This window comes from Onychostoma macrolepis, chromosome 23, assembly GCF_012432095.1.
Source record: "Onychostoma macrolepis isolate SWU-2019 chromosome 23, ASM1243209v1, whole genome shotgun sequence".
Classification (NCBI taxonomy): Eukaryota; Metazoa; Chordata; class Actinopteri; order Cypriniformes; family Cyprinidae; genus Onychostoma; species Onychostoma macrolepis.
The window spans coordinates 29920700-29944948 of NC_081177.1; the positions used below are offsets into that span (position 1 = coordinate 29920700).

Sequence of the window (24249 nt, forward strand, 5' to 3'; positions counted from 1 at the left end):
AAATACGTAATGCCATTTACTTTGTTTCCCATGTACTGACTGGCAACTCTGGTAGAGGCGCTGTGTGAACATGATGTTACTGTAATCCTAGACTAAATGTCAACATGCATTAATTCATCTAAAAAAAATAAAAACCTAAAAAAAAAAAACATTGCAAACTCAGAATATGATGCAAACCTGCAATAAATAGTACAAATATCCTTTATGTGTTTAATCCCATTTTATGAACCAGTGTTTTTACTGCTGACCTTTGATCATCCAATTCAACCATACTAATAAGCAAATATTATAGATTTGATTTGTGGTTTATTTTTTATTGCTGAAGAGTGTTGAACTGTCTTCTCCTGTGTTCAACTGTACAGACGTAAATTTACTTTTCCTTCAGCCTGAGGCTTATTCATTTTAGTTTTGGTGTAAAAGTGCTTTTACGTTTGCAAAAATATAATTTTTTATATTAAAAACAAACAAGCAAGCCCTGCCCAGGTTTAAAAAGTAATGCATAAGCAACGAAAACGTAGCGCAAAAGTAACTTACAATTCTTTCTATAAAAACGTAATTAACATAATTAGTTACTTTTTTAGGGAGTAATGCATTATTTTAATGCATTATTATTAAAAGTAACTTTCCCTAACACTGCTGATAGGCAGATATAAGCATATCTTCATGGTAAACAAGCTGTTTTCATGTGTGCTATTTATCATTTTAAGGTAAATACCATCCGTTTGTATACTACTGACTGTGCTCTGGCTTGGAACCATCGATCACACTGAGCTTCACTACTTCACTAACAGTCGGTATAATCTATCGATGTGTCAGCTGAAGAACTTAATTCACTGATACTGTATTATTTTCTTTGCTGCTTAAATTAACTGTATTTATAATGCTTGATTCCTGCAAATTCTCACTGGTTTCACTGTAAATCAGTTTCAAAGCTATATATAAAGTGCTAATAAACTTGAAATAAATAATCGTGAGTTGACCCACGTTCATAGTACTGTAGCAGGTAGCCTGTGAGCACTCCGTTGGGTTTGTCTGGAGCTTCCCAGTGCAGGGTGATCTCCGTCTCAGACGGGCTCTCGAAGGTCAAGAATGAAACTGGTCCAGGAGCTGGATGCCAGAAGAGCACAAGTTCAGCTGATCTAAATCCACATTCTTATAGAGGTTTTCACATGCACTGTAAAAAGTGACCTTACCGCCCTCTGGAGTGCTAAAGTGATACGCCTTCGAATGCGGACCTTCACCTTTGCTGTTGAAAGGTGCAACTGTCAGAGTATAGTTCGAGTAAAACTGCAAGTCGCTCACGACCGTCTCCACCTTATTTCCATGAACCACAAAGATTCTGTTCCTGTCCGCCGCTGGTTCTTGCATCGGCAGGCCTCTTCGGCTGTGAGTTCTGGGGCTTTTCTTTCTCAGATGGATCTCGAGAGAGAGAGAAAAAAACAGCTATGAGAATCAGCAGCACCTCTAGAATTTTTTATGTTCTGGGAATGTTTTCAGCGGCATGTTTTATTTTTGTTCCCAGAATGTTCTGCTAAAAGGTAGGATAACATTCTCTAAAAACAAAATGTTTATTGGTAACATTATTAGAAAATGATCCCCTAACATTCTAATAAAGATTTTAACGGGAAGCTTCCCATTGCACTAGATGTGTACTTGTGGATGTGAAATTTTGGTTGAAAGTGAAAACCCAACATTTGCTTGATGTCAACCTCCATTGTCATTAAATAACTCCAAAAAAACAACATTACCAGCTTCACTTATTATAAACCAGATTGGCTTTATTTTTGTCATACAATTACAAAAGTTCTTATTAAGCTTAACAGAGGTTTAGATGTTGATAGTTTATTGAAAATAATAGTTTGGTTTGAAGTCACCATTGTTGTGATCAGTAATTGGGCAGTTTGACTCGACTCTTCAATGTCAGTTTTTAATTAGTTGCTGTACCTAAGTTTGTTATAGCAAAAACAATAAGAGAAAATGTGATTAGATTATGTTGATTACTAGCTGATGTTAAACACATCATGATGTAGTGATCTGATCAACTGATCTCATCTAGAGTCTAATCTATGCTATTAATTTCATCTTAGTGACTGTAGAAATGCATTTCAACAGCATGAGATCCTACAGTGTTTTAAACAGATAATCTGCGTTTCTGTCTGTAATTTTAAAAACACTGTTCATGAATAACTTTTGAACTACTGATTGCTTAGACGCACACACAGACATCAAGAATCAGTGTATGAATCTCAACAATGGTGACATGCTTCATGCCGCAATGCATTCTGGGAGCCTCGGATGAGTATTGTATGATGCACCCAGAATGCATTGCAGCATGAAGCATGTCACCATTGCTGAGATTCATAACCTGACTCTTGAAGTTTGTGTGTCTTAATACCATTTATTTTTTATATATATTATTATTTAATACTTGAAGAGATCTAATTAAAACACTGCTGGATCTCAGTCAGAAGAACCACTGAGTGTCTTTAATAAATAATGTGCAACTTTAGATTGGAAGAAATCAGAAAACCAGACCGCTACATAATGATTATATCTTTATCATCAGCAAATAACCAGCATTATCTAATTACATTTTCTTGCTGTTTTGCCATAACAAACATAGCTAGAGAAAAAACACTGAAGAGTCAAACTGCCCAACTAAAGTAAACACTGATCGCCATAATGGTGACGTCAAACCAAAATATTACTTTTAAACAGACATCAACATCTAAACCACTGTTAATATCATAAGACCTTTTGCACATATATGACAGAAATAAAGTCAACCTGGTTTATAATAGGTGAAGCTGGAAATACTGTTGTTGGAGTTATTTAATGAAGTTGGAGCTTCATCAAACAAAGGTTGGGTTTTACTTTCAACCAAAATTTGAAAGCAACATTTGAGTCCACATCCAATGTCCAATGGGAAGCTTCCCACTTAAATCTTTATTAGAATGTTAGGAGATAATGTTCTAATAATGTTATCAATAAACATTTTTAGAATGTTTTTAGAGAATGTTATCCTACATTTTAGGAGAATATTCTGGGAACTAAAACAAAACTTGTTCACAGAACGTAAAGTTCTCAGAACATTTTTAGGACAATAACATTTCTAGCTGGGAGCCAAGTGCAGAAACTATAAATGATGGTTTATAGATCATGTACCTTGTAGCCGAGTAAGTGTCCGCGGACAGATTCCTTGTCGACTGGACTCCATCTTACCAGGACAGAGGTTTTGTTCAGCTCGGTCACTGCCACCTCTGAAGGAGCTTTCAGAGGTACTGTGAGAGATTGAGAGGCATTTCTATGAAACTGTCAAAAGATTTTTTTAAATAAACTGAAAAATATTTTTTTTGGAAATGCTGAGCACAAGGTAAAACTGAAGCAGGAAATGTTTGAGAACGCACAGTCTTCCCCCGAGTAGCCGATCTCAGCATCTGGTTCTGGTCCTGTTCCAAGCTCATTGACTGCCTGAACTTTAATCTCGAAGGGGATGAAGGTCCCGTTGACGTTCACGATGAAAGGAGGATTTGAGGCGCTGCTTTCATCCCAATGTGAACTCCTGCCTGAAGCTTGACGCCAGTAGATCTTGTACTTAAAACCTGGTCCGTTAAATTGTTGTCGCTCTAGTTCCTTTCAAATGTAAAAAAGTAAAAAAAAAAAGAGATTAATCGTAACGATTGCATCAAAATCATCTTCTCCTTGTCACATGTAATATGGCTTTCTCTTTTGGAGAAGACTCCTGGACAGCGACCGCCCTGCAGACTTCAGCTCAAACGCCTGTCTGTAATGATCCACACTGAACACCTGGATGAGCTGCCTCAGGTGTGTTTGATTGGAGTTGAGCTGAGATCTGCAGAGTGCCAGCTCACCAGGAGCAGCGCTGGAGATCGTTAATCACCTGCCATGTGATGACCATAGTGTTTGGATCAGCAGACACCGTCGTCACATTCTCTGGATTCATGTCAGGCTCTGTGTGCAACAGAGATCATTAATACAAGAAAGCTTTTTCTTCTTTTTTTAAGATTTATTTTTGAGTTTTTTTTTTATGATAGGACAGTTACTAGACAGGAAGTGAAGTGGGAGAGAGAGGGGGATGAGATTGGGAAAGGTCAGTGAGCCTCAGTACTCAAACTCGGGTCGCCTACATGTTCAATGCGCTGCCGATGAGACTTCTGGTGTTGACACAATATAGCTTTTTTAAATTAACAAATTTCTACCAATTCATAAATCACCACCTTGTAAAATCAATACATTTTCTCATGAGATTGGGGTGAAACTTTCACTGAAGATTTTAACACTTTTTTCACAATACTATGCCATTTTGCATGTCACGGAAATGTATCTTGACTTATGAGTCTTTAGATAACTGGACTAGAAAATACAGTGGAAGAAAACTCAGTTTTGCAGTGAAAAAAACCTTTACATCTCTGTGCCATGGAAAAGTGTTACTGCGGCACTGATAGCCTTGTGGGTAGCGCTGTTGCGCTCTGGCCATCCCAAGATCAAATCACGACTCGCGGACCTTTCCCGATCCCATCCCCCTCACTCGCTCTCTCCCAATTTGCTTCCTGTCATTACACTGACCTATCTAAATAAAGGCAAAATACCAAAAATAAAGCTTAAAAAGTGCTATTGGTCCCTCCTGCGGCTGGGAGCATGAGAACTGTAGAGCTTGTGGAATATGTTTCAGAGAGCAGAGAGTCTTACTGGCTGCTGGCGTGTTGTATGAATCTGAGGGAGGACTGGGCTCGCTGGTTCCTATGCCATTGACTGCTCTGACCCGGAAGTGATACGTGCTGTACGGCTGCAGGTGGATCTCCAGGTGTCTGATGTCTTGAGGAACTCTTCTGTACTCCTCCCAGTGGCCCTTTTCTGGATTCTGCTCCTCTTTCCTCTCAATAACATACTCTGATGGACAACAGAGATGAAAGGTCAGTCAAACTCCAAATGTCTGATCCAAAAGGTTCTTGAGAAAACTCGTTATCCTTATTAAAATGATTTTTTTTTTTTTTTGGAGCATCTAGTGAGGATTGAGGATTTGATAAAAGGGGTGCTCCATAATGCTCACATCTCCTCATTTTGGGTAAAAAAAATTAACTAAAATAATACTCTTTTTTTAAAGAAATTTGAAGTAAACGTATAAGAATCCATCAGTATTTCTCCTTTTGGACTAAAAGCCTTGAGGAACAGTGTTTTATAAAGGGCTCTGAGGAGAAGCCTGCAGTGGATGTGTAAGAATTTTTCATATTACACACTCATTAACAAATTGCTGACACTATTGTTTTTAATAAAACAGAGGTCAAAAATGAGTCTTTCTAATGATGTATCATGGTGTCAGGATTGAATAAACAGAATACAAGCGATGGGCTGTTGTGAGCACAGTCAAAGGTTTGATTTCCATTACCAGATACAGGACTGTTGTTTTCAGAGCCTGGCATCCAGGACAGCGTTACTCTACGCTCCTTCTTTTCAGACAACTCCAGAGAGTGAGGAGAACCGGGCTTATCTGAGGAGCATCCAACACATCAGTGTCTTTCAGAAGCAAGGCAATGTCAAACAAGTGTATCTGGCAACAGTGACAGACTCACCCTGTACGGTGATGGAGCCGGTGGCACTGACCGAGTCCAGTTTAGTGCTGATCTCACAGCTGTAGATTCCCGAGTCCTCCATCTGAACGTCGGTGATCTTCAGAGAGCCGTCGGAGTAATCAGTGTATCTGCAACCATTCAAATCACAAACTATAAACTCCAGCAAAGCCACTGCCGTTCATATGACCAGCTGGTTTTGGCAGCAGTGCCCTGAAGTTATCACCATGTGTGATGTTCTCATCTCATGGGACTGTTTTGCTCAATTAGTAGCACACGCTGATATAGGCTGATATCTCAAAAGAGAGCAGCCAGTGGCTGATAAACTGTGAATGAACTTTTACACAAAGTTTACTCAAAATAAACACAAAAACGAACAGAATCAACAGACACTGCACAGCAGTTTGACCACTTTTGTTAACTGAAATTGGCTGATACCGATAAGCTCAAAATAGCAGAGATACGTTTTATGTGGTGTGTTTACTTGTCATCATTAGCAGATGATGTGATCTTGTGTTTGTCCTTCTTCCACTGAATTGTGGGTTGTTTTAACTTGTGGTCCACTGTATATTTGCATTGCAAAACAGCATCATCTCCACGTAAAACCTGCAGATCTTGAGGAGGGTCCACAATCTTAGTTCTGTCTGGAGACAATAACATGAAACGACATTTTACCTCATTAATGTGACATACAGGAGAAAGATTCAATGATTCAAAGACCTGAATGTGATTTTGTGCTAGGTTTTTGGATAAGTACTTCCGTTAACCCACATTGGAGGGCGCTTTTTGGCTAGGATGTGCAACCATCCATTGCTATTTCCTATTGTTCCTACAATCTATTATATTAACATTAACCAGCATGAAATTACTGCATAAACTATTGGCATGAATTTGGAAAAATGAACAGTACTTACAACAGTAGCCTCAACAATGTCAAAAACTAGCTATATGGCTAACATTAACCAAGAACGAGTGTGGCCTTGTTGACGCAAAGCTCAAAAGAAAATGAAGTTCTTACTACTCTGCCCTTCAAAAGTATGGGATCAGTGAAATTTTGAATGTTGAGTCTCTTCTGCTCATCAAGGCTGTATCTATTTGATCAAAAACAGTGATATTGTGAAAAATTATTGCAATTTCTAATATTGGTTTCCTATTTTAATTTACTTTAAAATATTATTTATTTCTGGTACGCAGCACTGAATTTTCAGCATCATTACTCCAGTCCTCAGTGTCACATGATCCTTCAGAAATCATTCTAAATCATGCTGATTTATTATCAGTGCTGAAACTGTTGTGCTGCTTCATATTTTTTAGAACCTGTGATACTTTCTTTTTGATTTTTTGATGAATACAAAGTAAAAAAAAAACAACATTTATTCAAAATAGAAATCTTTTCTAAAAATGTAAGTCTTTACTATCAATTTTTATCCATTTAACACGTTCTTGCTGAATGGATTCATTTCTTTAAAAAATAAAATACTGACCCCAACCTTTTGAATAGTAGTAGTAGTCAGGGGCGGTTTCTTCATTAGGGCAATAGTGTGACGCACCACCAAAGTGTGAAAGGGAGGGATTGTTTTCTGTCATATTTAAAGGGATAGTTCACCCAAAAAATTTTAATTAAGTCAAGTTAATTTTTATCCTCACAGTTTTTGCTCTGTATACGTAAATTGTGAATTATGAAAATTACGAATGTTTTAATCTATCTTGAAAAAAGCTTGCAGAAAATATATTTTTGTGGAAATCATCCTCAATCTGTAGCTTGGTAAAACAATGTTTCAAGACTTGAAATGTTTCAAGTCTTAATACTTTTCCTTTTGTTATCCTGGGTTAAATAATACCAGGATGTATGCTAAAATTGTTGGATATGGTGCCCTACCTAGAAAATTGTCCACCAGCTGCCACTGACAGTAATGTATATTGTAACACAATTTCTAGTCTGAATTAACACTGTTCTTTTTAACTTTTTATTTATCAAAGCATCCTGAAAAAAATATTAAGCAGCCCAACTGTTTTTTAACATTGATTGTAAATCAGCATATTAGAATGATTTCTGAAGGATCTGAAGACTGGAGTAATGATGCTGAAAATTCAGATTTGCTTCACAGGAATAAATGATCATTTAAAGCATATTAAAATCGAAAACTGTTATTTTAAGGAATACTCAGCTCTATATTTTTTTGCGGCCCGGTGAAACACACCAAATTGAGAAAGTAACGGAATGCATAGTCGATATAAAAAACTGGATGACGAGTAATTTTTTACTGCTAAATTCTGAAAAAACAGAGGTGTTAATTATCGGACCTAAAAACCCCACATGTAATAACCTAGAACATTATCTAACACTTGACGGCTGCTCTGTCAATTCTTCTTCATCAGTCAGGAACCTAGGTGTGCTGTTCGATAGCAATCTGTCATTTGAAAGCCATGTTTCTAGCATCTGTAAAACTGCATTTTTTCATCTCAAAAACATATCTAAATTGCGATCAATGCTCTCAACGTCAAATGCAGAAACGTTAATTCATGCGTTTATGACCTCAAGGTTAGACTATTGTAATGCTTTATTGGGTGGTTGTTCTGCACGCTTGATCAACAAACTACAGTTGGTCCAAAATGCAGCAGCTAGAGTCCTTACTAGAACCAGGAAATATGACCATATTAGCCCGGTTCTGTCAACACTGCACTGGCTCCCTATCAAGCATCGGATAGATTTTAAAATCTTGTTAATTACTTATAAAGCCCTGAATGGTTTAGCTCCTCAGTACTTGAGCGAGCTCTTATCACATTATAGTCCTCCACGTCCACTGCGTTCTCAAAACTCCGGCCGTTTGATAATACCTAGAATATCAAAATCGACTGCGGGCGGCAGATCCTTTTCCTATTTAGCACCCAAACTCTGGAACAATCTACCTAACACTGTTCGGGAGGCAGACACACTCTGTCAGTTTAAATCTAGATTAAAGACCCATCTCTTTAGCCTGGCTTACACATAACACACTAATACGCTTCTATTATTCAAATCCGTTAAAGTTGTTAGGCTGCATTAATTAGATCAACCGAACCGGGAACACTCCCCATAACACACGATGTACTCGTTACATCGTAAGTAGAATGGCATCTACGCTAATATTTGTCTGTTTCTTTCCTATTCTGTTTCTCAGTCCGTATCCGATCAGATGGTGGATCAGCACCAAGAGATGATGTCTACAGCCCTGATCGTCAGCGGAGACCAGCACACCCAGATGACCCCCAGAGACAGATCCCCAGCGAAAACCTCGATTAAATACAATAAAACTAAAAAAAATAACTAAATAACTAAAATATAATAAAATACATAATACTACTATTGTTAGAAATTGCAACAAAATTAAAATAGAAATATAAACTTTTGAACTGCGGGTTTCGTCTGGTCAGAGGAGAACTGGCCCCCCGACGGAGCCTGGTTTCTCCCAAGGTTTTTTTCTCCATTCTGTCTCGGAGGGAGTTTTGGTTCCTTGCCGCTGTCACCTCTGGCTTGCTCAGTTGGGGACACTTAATTTCTAGCGATTATCGCCGATTTGATTGCACAGATACTATTTAAACTAAACTGAGCTAGACAATGACATCTCTGAATTCAATAATGAAATGCCTTTAACTGAAAATTGAGTATTTAATCTTATCATTATACATTACTTACACTATCCTCCAATTTGATACTGTTAAGTGCTTTGACACAATCTGTATTGTTAAAAGCGCTATATAAATAAAGGTGACTTGACTTGACTTTAAATTGCAAATATATTTCACAAAATTACAGCTTTTTTCTGTATTTTTGATCAAATAAATGCAGCCTTGATGAGCAGAAGAAACTTCTTTGAAAAACAAAACATCAAACATCAAAATCTTACTGATCCCAAACTTTTGAATGGCACTGTACATTTCGAAACAACCCCTTTGTGTATAAAGCAAGCACACTGTGTCATTTCGATTGCGTGCTGAGCGATAAGCTACTGCTCCTTCAGTGTGAAACGCAATAGGTTTGCATGGATCTGGACTTACTCAGGACCTCCAGCTCAGCACTGATGCTCCTGTTGCTGTGTCTCACTGAGCACGTGTAAGTGTTGGTGTCTTCTTCACTCACGTCACTGATCTGAAGATTTCCATCGCTCGTCTGAGACATTTTAGCATTGGCCAGAGCTGGACCAGAGCCGAAAATCTCCCTGCAGACATTCAAAGCCACGCCGTTATACACACATCCTCCAAAACAGCTGGATTACTAGTGCATTGCTTTTCCTCTAATTTATAGAATTTCAGAACACGTGTTATAAAATAATTAATTCATCAAACACTACAAAAATGACAGACATCATTGCTTCTCATTAAAGGTTTTGTGGATTTTTTATTTTTAAAAAAAAAATGTTAATATGTTTAATAGGTTCACTTATAATGCTAGCAAAGTTTTTGCACAGAAATAAAAATATATATGAGAAATGATTCCTAATGTCATTGCATAGGAAATAGCATCCTATTCTATGAATGCTTTGTCCATAAGGGGGGTATTTTAAGCTAAGAAACTTGCAGAATGTTTTTATGTTACAAATACCTGTTTTCTGCAAAAACCATAAAGGAAAACTGATCTCTCATGTCACAATCCCTTTAAAACATAGCAAATGTGTTCAAAGAAATGAGCAATAAAAGCCCATGCTCACCAGTCGACTTTGGGTTGTGGGGAGCCAAACGTGCGGCACAGCAGCAGAACGGTTTGTCCCTCTGTGGCCTTGTACACGAGCTCGTCTGCCGTCAGGATCTGAGGAGGCAGCTCTGGCAGACGGAGGGCAAGCGGTTTACTCACACATAGCACCAACAACAGTCAACGGGTCGCTTTCAGTTCATTTTTAAGCTCAACCCCATATTCTGACCAGAAGTCGCTTCATTCTGGAGTGACAGCGTTCCCAGGCTTTCTACAGCGTGGAGCGAACACATGCAAATAACCAAAGAGTTATGAAATGGTGCTCACCAACTACATGGACGTGTGTGTTGACCAGGATATTGCCGTGTTTATTGGTGGCCTCGCACTGATAGACCGCCGTATCACTGTACTGAACATCAGTCAGGATCAGTGTCCCTGAACTCACAAGCCGTCTCGGGTCCGAGTCCGTCCCTGCCACACACAGAGACCAGGAAAACTAGACCTCAGACGTGACTCGACGTGAACCGCAGAAGTGTCTCAAAACACTGCAGGATTGTTTAGAGTTACCAAAACAAAGATACGTTTCCTATTGGGTGGCTTTTACAAAAGAAAATAATCCATTAGATAATTAGGAATTAATGCTCAAGACATTTTCTTGACATACACATTACTATATAAATATATACTTGTTTAAACACTTCACTGTTTTTAATTCTCTCTTGCTCTTATGTCACTATTTTACAGTACATACTCCTAAAATCTGACATGCATAGAAGCACTGCAAAGACATGTCAACTAACTCACCGGCACACAAATATATGGATTAAACTAACAAACACAGATATCAGATATTTTCACTAAATCTGAAACACTTAGGGAAAGCATCAATCTAAGCTGAAGTAGTGAGGCTAGGTCACCTGATGGCACTATAAAAGAGAAAAACATGCTATAACTACAGAAACCACTGGTTCAGTTCACTTCAGAAGAATTTCAGCCATCATAATTCATGAGGATATTTGTGTATCATGAAAAACATGGCCAGTCACAAGAACAGAAGAAAAAATTAGCCAATCAAGTTTTTTGTGTGTGTGTGTTATAAGTAGTGCATTCATCTACTGTATATTTATTTTTATTCTTACTATTTTAACACTTTAAAATAATAATAAAGTAAGTAGGAGAACGACGCAGAGACTAAGCTTCTGTCCCATGTGTTGTGGAGCTCCCTGACAGCTGCTCAGTGTTTGCTTGTGCCTCCGCTGGTGAGCGCTGTGCACCTGCGATGGGAACGCCGTTGATGCTCCAGGTGATGTTTGGGGTGGGAATCCCCTCGGCCTGACAGTCCAGCCTCACGGTCTCTCCTGGGGCGTACAGGTGGTCCTCAGGACGCCTGGTCCAGTACGGAGCAGCTGCCAACAATAAAGACGACTCTAGCTGTTATAAAAGCGTGTGATCTGTTGTAGTATATACTGTGACATCTGGCAGTGTCAGTGTGTGTGTCTTACCCTCTACTGTGACGGCGTAGTGGTGTTTAACGGAGCCCTGGCTGTTTTGGGCGGTGCATGTGTACTCGCCATCATCCGCCTCCGACACGCTCTGGATCCGGAGCCAGCGGCCAAAGTTCAGCGTCCGGGCCCGCGCCGGAGACAGAGGGCTGTCCATCCGTTCCCACTGCACCTCTGGAGTGGGGCTTAAACAGAGGGAAAGTGACCCTTAAAGACTGCTGCTACCCCAGTCATATCAGCCCCTCCAGTGCCTTTCTGACAGATGTGAGCCCTCTGATCCCTCTCCAGCGGTCAGACGAAGAACTGAGGTGCAAGACCCATTCATCGTAATAAACTGAACATTAATCAAATGAATATTATTGGCTCTTTGACCAATTGCTCTGTTCCTGCTCTTTGGAAGTGCTGTAGATGAAAGCATCTGCTAAATGCATGAATGCAAATGTCAGTTTGTTTGGTTTTACAGTACGTGCTTTCCATTTGCTTCATGTGGATTACATTTATGACATCTAGGATGTACTTTCTCAAGACAAAAATTAAGAGAGAATATTAAAAGCAGAAGATTAAGAACTTAAAGCCATTATTTTTACCTTTCCAGTAAACTTTTGCTCTGCAAACACCAGTCACAGCTTTAACTCGTCTGTTCTGGCCAGTGACCATGACATAAGCAGCATCATTATTATTTTAATACGGCCGTTTCTACTTGAGTGAATATTTTCTCAAAGTCCCGCATTAAAATTGTACAGTCAGCTGTTATATACACAATATTACATATGTGTAATATCCATTATAGGCTGCATGTATTGTCACCTGTTTATTGGATTTATGTCTGCTATATGTTTAGCCATGTGTCTGTTTATTATATTTGTACAAATTCTGTCTTCGTCTTGAGAAGAATGTCAAGTCAAGTCAAGTCACCTTTATTTATATAGCGCTTTAACAATACAGATTGTGTCAAAGCACTTAACAGTATCAAATTGGAGGATAGAGTGTCAGTAATGTATAATGATAAGATTAAACACTCAATTTTCAGTTAAAGGCATTTCATTATTGAATTCAGAGATGTCATTGTGTAGCTCAGTTTAGTTTAAATAGTATCTGTGCAATCAAATCGACGATAATCGCTAGAAATTAAGTTTTAAGAATGGTTGATGAACGCCACTGTGCGTTGGATATTGAATTCTGTACTCTGACGGTAAGGCTTTGAATGTGATTTTTGAACTTCAGAGACCAGCAGCAGATTCCTCACGCTTCATGTTTTATTCAGACATTTAAACTGACAAAATACTTGTAAACCACAGTAAACGTGCAGCACACGTGTCAAATTCAAATGTTAGTTGGCTGATTATTTTTGTTGTTGTCGGCTGAAGCGTGCATGCAGATGTTTCTGGCAGGACATCGGCTGAATACTCACAGGCCTTCTGGGATGCACTCTAGAGTCAGTGTTTGGCCCCTGAGCACCAGGTAAGAGCTGTGGGAGCCCGCTGGCTTCTGCAGCTGGGGCCGCCGGTTCTTCACCACAGAATTTGCTGTGAAAATACAAGAACACAAGTGAATCCCACAGTTAAGTGTGTAACGTATGTAACCCTGTTCCCTGAGGAGGGATTGAGGCACCGTGTCTTATCACACTTCCCTCCATAGATGTGAATATTCAATAAAAATTATAATAATAATTTCATTTAACACTACAAGTACTAATACTTATGTCTTAAATTTTTCATTTTCAAACATGCCAACACTCATTTCCATATCCTAGAGCTTTTATTTTGGTGAATTACTGGTAAAATGTTTTAAATGCTGTCCAGAAAAAAAAAAAAAAGAAAAGAAAATGTTAGAAATTATGTGAACGTGTAAATAAAATAAAACGTGTGAACTTATTATTATGATTATGTTGAGTTCTTTAAGCAAAAAAAATCAATAAAATAAAATAAGATTTCTGTAAGTTTGTCAGAATCAGTCCTATATAAAATCCTGTGTATATATTTATATACAGATTTTATTGTCGTTCATAGCAATACATTTATAATGGCATTTGTATAATCTATCCTTTAACTATGTTATATATTTCTTTATTTTCTTATTTTAAGGGCATAATCCTCACCCCACCCAAACTCCATGGCTCAATTAATTTTTTATAACATGCTTATCAAGAGTTTACAAATCCTTCTTATATAAAGCATCAACACATTTGATGGAAATATTTCAAAAAGGATTTGCTATTTAGTATCCAAAATGTTCCTGTTGCCATGCTTAGACAAAGTACAGCAGCTGCTGCTTGCAGTTTTGGTACTATTAATATTCTTTCAATATGTTTTAAGTTTGTTGTTCACACCTCTTTGGACCATATACTGTAAACAAAGATGCATGGCATGTCTCCACTTCCTTCCAGTATAGAAAAGTGAAGTCAGAACATCGTTTGGATCTGAGTCTGCGCAGTAGTGATCGTGAGGACCCAATCCCAACCACAGCCCGCTTTATAGCATCAAATAATCAAGTATGATAACAACTACCTAAAATGATGCAATTAATCTTTGGTAAAAATGTATTTAAGTGCAATTTGATAATTTGGTTAACATGGAGAGGGCGGGGTTTATGAGCTGTACTGCAGACCAGGGGCGATCGAAGTGCTTTGGCTTCTCCGTACAGGACAAGAGTGGCACACTTGCTTTGGACATGCTTCAATTTCCATCTTTTGGTTTGTGCTGTAAGCCACATTCCTGGAGGACCCCCAACACTGCACATTTTGCATGTCTCCTTTGTCTGACACACCCATTTCAAGTCTGTGAGTCTCTACTAATGAGAAGGTGACCTGAATCAGGTGTGTTTGATTAAGGAGACAAGCACAATGTGCAGTGTTGGGGGTCCTCCAGGAACGTGGTTGAGAACCACTGCTGTAAAGCATCCCTGGGTTTTGTTATTGTAATACTACTTGATTTGAAACAGCCTTCACATGCAGAGAGTAGAGCTGAGCTATGCCAGAAGAGAGTTTACACACAGGGCGCGACGCTGATGGAGATGGGCTCTTTAGGGAGGATGACGCTGGCGCTGATGTAGTGGGCATTGCAGGTGAAGTCTTCTCTGCTGTCATTGACTAGTAAGTTGGCAAAGTAAAGATTTCCATCAAGACTGGTGGTCACCCGCTCATTCAGATGGATGTGGCGCAGCTCTGAACAACAAACAAATAAATAAATCGAGAGAGAGAGAGAGAGAGAGGGATTCAGTTTAATCAATTCAGGTATTATGCAGGACAATTTAATTTGTCAAAAGTAGATTGAATAGAAGACGTACGCATGTCCATCCAGTGTATTTTGGGAGTGACAGAGCTCTTGGGAGGGTTACAGTAGAGGACTGCGCTTTCTCCCTCCTCAAACGATCTTCTTTTCTGCCTCTTCTCTTTGGCCAAGGTTGGGATGGCTGTGAAATAGCCAGAATAATTTGTTAATGTTCACTGTTTATCCAAGGTTTGTGCTTTCATTCTCCATCAGAGCTGAGCAACGTTCATGAAATACTGGAGTGCTGCATACTGTGGGCTTTGAACATAGTTCAGTGACAGAACGCTGCAATGCTGTTGTCACATAAGCTTACAAGCACTGAATGTATAATTCAGCAGTTTTAGTCTGGGGCATCTTTGCATTTGAATTAAATTTGTGAAGAATGGCATATAGGTGACCTCAGGCTCGCTCTTGTTCTGAAAGTCACAGTGCTTTTGGACTGAATACTGGCCTGATCTCTCTGGAGCCACAAAGTCTGCTCACTAACTGAGATATTGATCGGCCCTTCATTTTGTTTCCTCCAGATGGCTTAAAACACATATCCATAACGGACATGGATTCAGTCTTGATTTTTGATTTTTTGCATGTATGTGACAGTCAGTGCTGGGAAGGTTACTTTGGAAGTATAATAGGTTACAGATTACTCTACTTAAAATGTAATAAGTAGTGTAACTATTTCAGTTACCTTATTAAATGAATGTAACTAATTACATTTAACGAGTCACATGTAACGAGTCACTCCCCAACAGTCTGGTGCATTACTTTGCTCTGCGTTCTGTGCTTTGCTGTGTGTTTGTGCTCTGCACTCAATGCTGCAGATTTTACACTCGATCTGCCATCGCAGTTCGTTTCATCACCCGAGCAGGGTGTGTGGACTCGTTTTCTCCACTCATACTGATGCATGCTGTCATTCTGAGCGCTGCTGTTGACTGTGCTATTGTGGAGAATGGAGAGGGTCATCCAGGTTTCTGTGCACAGGTAACTATACTGTATACATTATGCTTTTCCAATCCTAGCCACTGAGACGCAGTGGAGGAGAGACTCACACTCTGTGATCAGGCGTGCCAGGTCTGAGACGGCCGTGCCCAGCTCGTTGGCCACATAGCAGCGGTACGAGCCCTGATAGGATCGGAGCTCCTCCTTTTCATCTGCTGTCAGGGTCCCAGACTCAAACAGTTCCCTCCTAAACTCGTTGCCATCTTTGACCCAGCGGAAACTGTCAGTGTGAGGCAAGAAAACAAAGACAAATTTAAATCTAAAGACAGACAGATGGAGAGAGAAAAACACAAATACACACACATGTACAGTTCACTGCCCTGAACTACAGGCTCACGTAACAGATGTTTCCATATGATCCACAAGACAAAATAACGAGCCCGTTCACCTTTGCTCGATTCTTAAAGAGGTCATTGGATGCCCATTTTTCACAAGTTGATATGATTCTTTAGGGTCTTAATGAAAAGTCTGTAACATAGTTTGGTTAAAATTTCTCAATGGTAGTGTAAAACAACACCGTTTTTACCCTGTCAAAAACAGCTCTGTCTGACTCAAGCTGTATTCTTGCATGCCGCTTTAAATGCAAATGAGCTCTACTGACCCCGCCCCTCTCTTCTGAGCCGCTCTCTGAGAGACGGTAAACTTTAGCTGCATTCATCGTGAAATTCGCTAATGAGGACATTAAAAAACCTTACACTCATTTCTTCTGGAGGTGAAGCTGGATCACGCGCAAAGATAGACGCATTTAGGTAGATCGGGGGCGCATTCCCTTCAAAAACTAAGTTAATCCACTGCGTCTTCAGTGGCTCAGATGTCGGGAGTAAATGATGACTGCTATGTTCAATATTACATCTAACAACAAAACACCTCAATCGCTCAGGAGACATTCTTGTCTACATCTGCTCCGGCGGTGAAACAATGGCAGACTGATGACTGCTCACTCAGGGCGGGTCTAAGGTTAAACACTAGTGTCAATCAACAATCGTGGGAGGGGTCTGGGTATGTGTGATGTCACAGACAGGCATCTGAGATCGGCTCCATTTGAGAAAGGGGATTTAACAAGATTAAAAAAAAAAAAAAACACTGGGTGGACTTTTATCATTATAGGTTGGTTGTGTACACACACTGCCAACACACATTTCAGTTCAAACAGCTTGTAAAAGTGCATGTCGCATCCAATGACCCCTTTAATATCATTACCAGGGTGATCCACAACTGTTTGTTTTGTAATAGCTGTGTATTGTTTTGTAATAGCTGAGTCCCTTGTTCATCCTGTCCGCTATTCAGAAAAATCCTTCAGCTCCTGCACATTCTGTACTCGTCTTTCACGTATGTGAACCCTTTCCATTAGCAACTGTGTGGTTTTCACTCTGAGCCATTCATACACATCTATTACAAAAGCTGAGCACAAATATCAGGGCTGCCCAGTGCTGTTCCTGGAGATGCACCGTCCTGCAGCGCTGTCTGTGATGAGCACGTGCTCCTGAGGATCTGAATGAGCGGCTGAGCTCTGCAGGAAGGTACAGGAGATCTCCAGAAACAGGACTCAGCAGCCCTGCTGTATATAGTGATGTCAAAGAGATTATGAATCACCGATAATGATTTACTGTGAAGACCAACAAAAAACTCGTATGATGTCTTTGACTTTCCAAGTCCTGGGTTGTCTACAGTCCTGCACATTTTGTTGACATTTACAGTATCTGAAACACCTGGTTCTAATGACTTGACATACAGCAGAAAATGTGCCAAAGGACCATATCAGACTCACCTGGGCGCTGGGTCTCCACTGGCTTCACAGGCCAGATTGACATCATCCAGAGAGAAAGCGGTGTGAGACACGGGCTGAGCTGTGATCTTTGGAGCTTGTTTTACTGAGGGCAAAAAGATGGTTGCAGGATAAACAAAATAGCCATGAGAAACCATGGTTGTAACCAGTGTTTTGAGTTAAAGGTAGAGTTCACATCTGCTGGGTGTGAGAACAACTGCTGGACAATAAATGCGCCTGAACCTAACCCTAACTTTCTCATGGTGTTTCCTAAAACACCTATAAACATTTGAATTAAGTCTATAAAAAACTGTGACCAAACCAACCATTGTTTTAGTATGTTTTAGTCTCACAGCACAAGAAAAATCTATTTGTAGCAGCTATAATTGAAAAACTCAACTGTAAGAAACACTCATTCACAGAGACACAGAGCCAGAAATAAAGGAATCCAGAGGAAGCTGAAGTACTTACGGTTGTTATATGTGTCTGAAAGAGCGGCAGAAGGAAGCAGTGAATGAGAGAGAGAGAGAGAGCACAGGGTTAGGCAGAGTCATGCAGGATTCAGACTTTGAGGCATTTCTGTTGATGTGGGACAGCATCCTATAGAGAAATGCATTTATCCAAGTGTTTTTTCCAACAAAATTCAGCAAAGAAATTAGATTCCTAAATGATTCAGTCAGTGAGGTAACTCCTTTACACGCATTCAAGATTTCAGGGATTAGGCAACTTTGATTTGATCAGACAGAAGGAGTTCAGCACAATATATCTAGCTGTCTGGAGGAATGAATGAATGAGGCATTTATATAGCGCTTTTAATGTGTATTGCAATACACCCAAAGCGCTTTACAATCATGTGGGGGGGTCTCTCCTCAACCACCACCAGCTGTCTGGAGGAGACAAACAAATGGAAAAAAGATTAATTGTGACTTGGCTATATAGCTACTCACCTTGCATATACACAGTAGGGCTGTCAATTCATAATATAATTAACAAGGGTAAAAAAATGATTGGTTAAAATGAAGGCATTTAAGGCACTCAGCCGCCCAGTGGATCAGAGACGAACGGCTCTCTGCGTGATATAGCATGCATTTAAATGCCCCTAAACGCAGGACACTGGGGCATGCATGTCCCTGTTTGAGTTTTTGTCTCATATTTATATCATATCACTAACAACGAGTGCAATATCACACGTTCTGTTTTTGTCCCGAACACCACAAGAACCAACAGTTCAATTTTCAATTAATTAATAATAGATTAATTAATCGGCACACTGTGTAATCATCATCTTTTGCTCAGAAAACAAAACAATATTAAACATGACACATTCTAATGTATGGGAAAAAAATATCTGTATTGTCTTATTATTTCCAGTGAATCTTTTGCAAATGGATCCTGCTCTCCATCGTTTCTCCCGCATTACAGAGGACGTGATCCTGAATAAGGATCCAGCAGCTCAACCTGTAGGAGGAGCACACCAGACAATGGCTAACTGCAATGTTGTGCTCTGACTAGCAGCTGTCAAAGACCTGTTTTTCTTTTCTTTCTCAAATCGATTTGAATGAGCCCATGAAGTCATATTTACCAGGAGGTAGACCGAGGCATCAAACTTAGTTCCTGGAGGGCCACAGTCCTGCAGAGTTCAGCCCTAAATCTAATCAAACACACCTGAACCAGCTCTTTGAGGTCTTCAGGATCACTAGAAACTTCCAGGTGAGTGTTTTGGAGATGGTTGGTTGAAGCTACGCTCTGAGGGACTGTGGCCCCAGGAGTCAAATTTGACAGGTGTGTTTTAGATTGTTAGTTCGTACTCCGTTCCTGTTTCACGTTGCCCTTGTTATGACCTGATGGTTTTCACCTGTTTCTTTTTAGTCTATTAGCCTGTGTATTGAAGCCCTTGTGTTTTCAGCATTCTTTGTCAGGTCTTGTCCATTGTTGGATGTACTGTAGTCATGCTTTTGTTAGTTATTTTATCTACAAGTCATTAGATCTAGAATCCTGAAGTAAAATAAAGTAGTGTGGTAAGATTACATTTATCTGAATGAATAACTGAGAAATATCTATGTATAAAATTTCATTTTAGCATGTCTATATGCCCCCCCCCCCCCTTAAAAAATAAATAAATAAATAATAATATATGTGTGCTTTCAGTTGTTCCTACATTTTGTGGTAAATTTAGAATAAATCTTTGTACAGTAGTTGATGAATCAGGATTTGTTTGTCAAAACGCTGTTTGTGCATTACATTAGTGAACGAGACACAGTGTCTTTGACCACATCACTGTCTGATTTAAAAGTATTTCTTAACATACCACCAAATACAGTTTTGTATCAAAAAGAGTGAAACTGCACCCACATGGTGTTTGTTAATCGCCAATCGAGGAATGACACTTAGCAAAACACTGTACCTGCACATTATAGAAGATTGTTTCTGAAAGAGGTTTAGAGTCTGGATGGGGTGCTACTCACAGTCGGGAGGGATTATAATGTATCCATGTGTTTGTAGCACAATGAGGAAGAGGAGCAGCAGATGAAGATGTGTCCTGATGCGCCCTCTTCTGCCTGCCGGCTGACACTGAACTAGAGGCATTCTGCATCAAACCAGCAGCCACTGCATGCAAACACAGCTGTGTCCAGACAGCCTCCACCACGTCTGACTCCGCACGCTTCTGACGCTTCTGCAGGAGAGAGAGAGAGAGGAGAGGCCGTGAGGCAAGAGAGCAGGTCAAAACCATTTAACCACTCAATGTTAAAAATAGCTGATTGTTATCAATATGTGAATCAATATCATTTCAACAAACCACCATTATTGTGATCAGTGTTTGCTTTGGTTGGGTCATGAAGTCATTAGTCATGAATGTGTTTTGTTGATACCCAGCATGCATTTCAGCATAACATTTTCTTTTGTTGATTGTAACCATTGTTGAGTTTCATACGTTGATTTTTGATGTCTAATTGAGTCAACAATTTAATGAGGTTTTTCTTTCTTCTTTTTTTTTTTTGGTTAATTCATAGAAGTATGTTAGCTGTACCACTGCTTTAATCTCACACTGTAGTATCACACATTATTCACACATAAATAACACAACAAACTTGTGAGCAATTATTTAAATAACCTCACAATTATTACAGTCACCATCACCTGATCCCAGTGGATCTTAGTTTTCATTGCCTCAACACATTTTAGTACATTGTTACAAGAGAAAATGAAAACCTAACATTAAAATACAAGAGTCAAGAGCCCAACTAAACACTGATCACAATAATGGTGGTTTGTTGAAATGTCAAAAAAAATTAAAAAATTCAACATTAATTGCAGGTGCAAAAGTGATTTTGATTGAATGCAATTAACATGGACAAATCAACACTTTTTTTTCTTTTTTTAAATTTTCTTTTTATTTTTTTACATTGAATCAATGGTTGCTTGCTATCAGGGAGGTCTGTAGGATGACACACGGAGGAGACTGAACTAGAACAGAAGAAAAATGTATCCTAACCCACCAGAAAGCATTGAAAATCCATGAAGAAATGGCCATGAAACCGGAAGGTCCATAAAAAGACAAAATCTCATTATGCATTCATTAATGCTAATGACACCATTCTAAAAACATGAACTTCCCTCAAGATCAAGAAAAATTTATGTGTGAAATTACCTACACAGAAGAGAGAAAAGACAGAAAAGGACAGATTTGGATATTACTTTAAAGAACAAGAACACTCATATAAGGCAGTAGGTTGAGCAAGAGTATTATCACATTATCCTGCGGAGCAAAGCGAGGTTTGACGTCTGTTTACTGAAAATCACAGCAACCACACACGATATAATCAGCTCTGGGTCCTGCAGAATCTGATACGCTCATCTACAATCAGATACTCAGCCAACAGATTCTAACAGCCACATTAATGCACCTACGCTTGATTGCTTTAAAGAAAACAGACAGAGTAGACACTGCATTAATGCATTAATATATATTTATATTACCATGCATTAATATATATTACAACACTCTCTCTCTCTCTCTCTCTCTCTCTATATATATATATAAACCTTCGATTATCTATATATTATTATCTTTTTCTAAATAACTGGTTTAATTAAATTCTTAAAATGCATACATAGTTAATTAGGGCTTAGATTATAATAGCTATTTTTTAAAGTAATAACTCTCCCTTCTTTATCGTGTTCTGAACATGAGCAGTAGGGAGGGGCACAGCACAGTGTGTGTGTGTGTGTGTGTGAGTGTGTGAGTGTGTGAGTGTGCGAGTGTGTGCGCACTGAAATATTGAGCAGTGGCAGCTGTGGTGGTAAGTGCCATTAATGGATGAAATGGGGGAGCAGGCATTTATGGTTCTGTCCATCCATCCATCTGTATTTGTTTTCCAGACAGTTGATTGGATCATGCTGAGTCATAGGATTCTCTCTGTCTGCCACACCCTACACTTTTCTAATCTATCATACACTTTTATGGTGTCTTCCTTGCCTGTGTGTAGGTGTGTATGATTTTTAATGTGTGCTCATATTATCTCAGTGATTTACATGTAAATATAATCACATCCGTGTGTTTTATACAGAAACCAGCATAATGCTGTTCCCGCCTCCTCTCCAGCTCCGTTTCCATGGCAACGGAATCCCCTTGGAATCCCCCGGAACACATGGATACGGCTGCTGAGGAGAGTCAGGTGTGTGTGGAGCAGCCGAGCGCTCAAAGACAGCCACAAACGCTCTGCCACAGTACTGTGCACGCAGATTGCAAAAACCACAATGTGCAAGCTCAACACAAGCAACTCTTGCCAAGTTATTTATATAACAAACAGCATAATGTCCAAGACATTACACTGGCTGAATGACCCTTAAAGGGGTCATGAACAGAGAAAACAAAATTCCATTGATCTTTTGACATACAAGAGGTCGTTGTGCTATAAAAACATCCTGTACGTTTCAGAATTCAAAACTGTCTAAACTCAGAATTGTCTAAAAACAGCTTATATTGAAGCCAGTTTTCCAAAACGACCGCTTGTGGAATGTTCTACTCTATGATGTAATAGTGTGGATAAGCACCACCTCCCCAGAAAAGAAATCAATACCTGCCTCTACATCGCTGCCCGCTTAGCCCCGCCCACCGATTCATGCATGTAGTGTTTATGAGAGCAGGTCTACACAAACCAAACAATAAAGATGCTCCGAAGACAAGATGCTGTTGAGTGCCAAGCTGTGGAAAAACTGTGGAATGTTTGTGTTGCCTTCCTTCTGATTCCAAGACTGGATGAACTTTATTTTTAATGAAGTTCCAGGCCGCGCCAGTAAGAACTTGGTCCTTTGTTCACTTAATTTTACAGCGAATTCGTTTACAAACAAGGCACAATTCGATTTTCGGAAAGACTGAAGCTAAGAGACGATGCTGTGCGACTACATTAGATCTGACAGTAATGTCTCAACACAAGTGTGAGTAACTGTTTTTATTACATGGTCACTTTTGCTTTGTCTGTTATTACAGATTGTTTTAAATGTACTGAGTATTTATACATTTTTGACATACATCACAGCAGCGTCTATCTGTGAGGAATGTATGCTGTCAGCCATATACAACAATACCAATCATAGCAATGGGTGTTTACTTCTGAGTCTACAATCCTCCACAGCTACTCAAACACAGCGTTCTGATGAGGGGGGTCAAAACAGGACAGAAAACAGCCTGTTACTTCTAAATTATGATTTTCTTTGATGTAAAAATCTTGATAATATTTGAAGTGGACCTCAGAGAACAGTACAAAAAAAAACAAAAAAAAAACAGAGAACTGACAGCTCCACCAAGTCGTAGTTTCATGTAACAGCAGCATCTCCGGACCAAATCAAAAGCCTGAATTTGATTGGTTAGCCAATGTTTAATGTCAGGACGTCATCAGACACAGACCATCTGCAGACTGTTCCAGTATTACACACAGCAGAGCCCAGAATTAATGAGCCCCATATTCCCCACAGATCCCTGCCAAAATAACTCAATGATCCCGACCCTAGAGGGGCTCCTCCAAACAAAGGCAGAGCGTCCCATTTGTGTTTCCCATTCAAGCCTATCTTCATGCTACATGTCAGCTGTCAGAACATGTTCACATTTACATTAAATCAACATAAGACTCTCCGCAGGAATTTACACTTCTGTATTTTGGGAGGAATTAACACAATCTCTTAATGTCAAATAACAAACCAAAAAAAAAAAAAAAAAAAAAGGCATTTCAATTAGTAATTACAACTCCAAATTCATAAAGCTGTACAACACTGGACAAAATGACACTGCATGCATTACCATATATTATTAATTCATTAACAGAATATGCATGACTATTTAATGATATCAGAGCTGCATTATAGAGCTGGGATGTGATGCTGTTTTTCTGAAGAGCTCCTTTATCACATATCAGAGCTTTGCTAAAGCATTTCCTGGAAGACTTCTGGAATTGTTCATGCA

General features: G+C 39.3%; 1 protein-coding gene across 4 annotated transcripts in view; it reads right to left on the reverse strand.

Annotated features, from left to right (window-relative positions):
• l1camb (L1 cell adhesion molecule, paralog b) overlaps positions 1-24249 on the reverse strand; it is a 44183-nt gene that overhangs the window by 13237 nt on the left and 6697 nt on the right. For 3 of the 4 annotated variants that reach the window (XR_009268907.1, XM_058764162.1, XM_058764161.1), the window contains exons 2-22: positions 20255-20463; positions 18261-18275; positions 17793-17895; positions 16075-16244; positions 15045-15170; positions 14752-14922; positions 13171-13285; positions 11760-11944; positions 11532-11663; positions 10585-10728; positions 10277-10388; positions 9627-9787; positions 6073-6232; positions 5592-5719; positions 5408-5509; positions 4711-4911; positions 3902-3972; positions 3408-3633; positions 3166-3281; positions 1194-1419; positions 985-1107 (exon numbers count right to left, since the gene is read on the reverse strand). Coding sequence is in view for 3 of the 4 variants with exons in the window: in XM_058764162.1 (XP_058620145.1) it covers positions 985-1107; positions 1194-1419; positions 3166-3281; positions 3408-3633; positions 3902-3972; positions 4711-4911; positions 5408-5509; positions 5592-5719; positions 6073-6232; positions 9627-9787; positions 10277-10388; positions 10585-10728; positions 11532-11663; positions 11760-11944; positions 13171-13285; positions 14752-14922; positions 15045-15170; positions 16075-16244; positions 17793-17895; positions 18261-18275; positions 20255-20375 (2908 nt within the window). In the remaining variant the exon portion in view is untranslated. The remainder of the gene's footprint in view (positions 1-984; positions 1108-1193; positions 1420-3165; positions 3282-3407; positions 3634-3901; positions 3973-4710; positions 4912-5407; positions 5510-5591; positions 5720-6072; positions 6233-9626; positions 9788-10276; positions 10389-10584; positions 10729-11531; positions 11664-11759; positions 11945-13170; positions 13286-14751; positions 14923-15044; positions 15171-16074; positions 16245-17792; positions 17896-18260; positions 18276-20254; positions 20464-24249) is intronic. The other variant, XM_058764163.1, reaches the window with a different exon arrangement.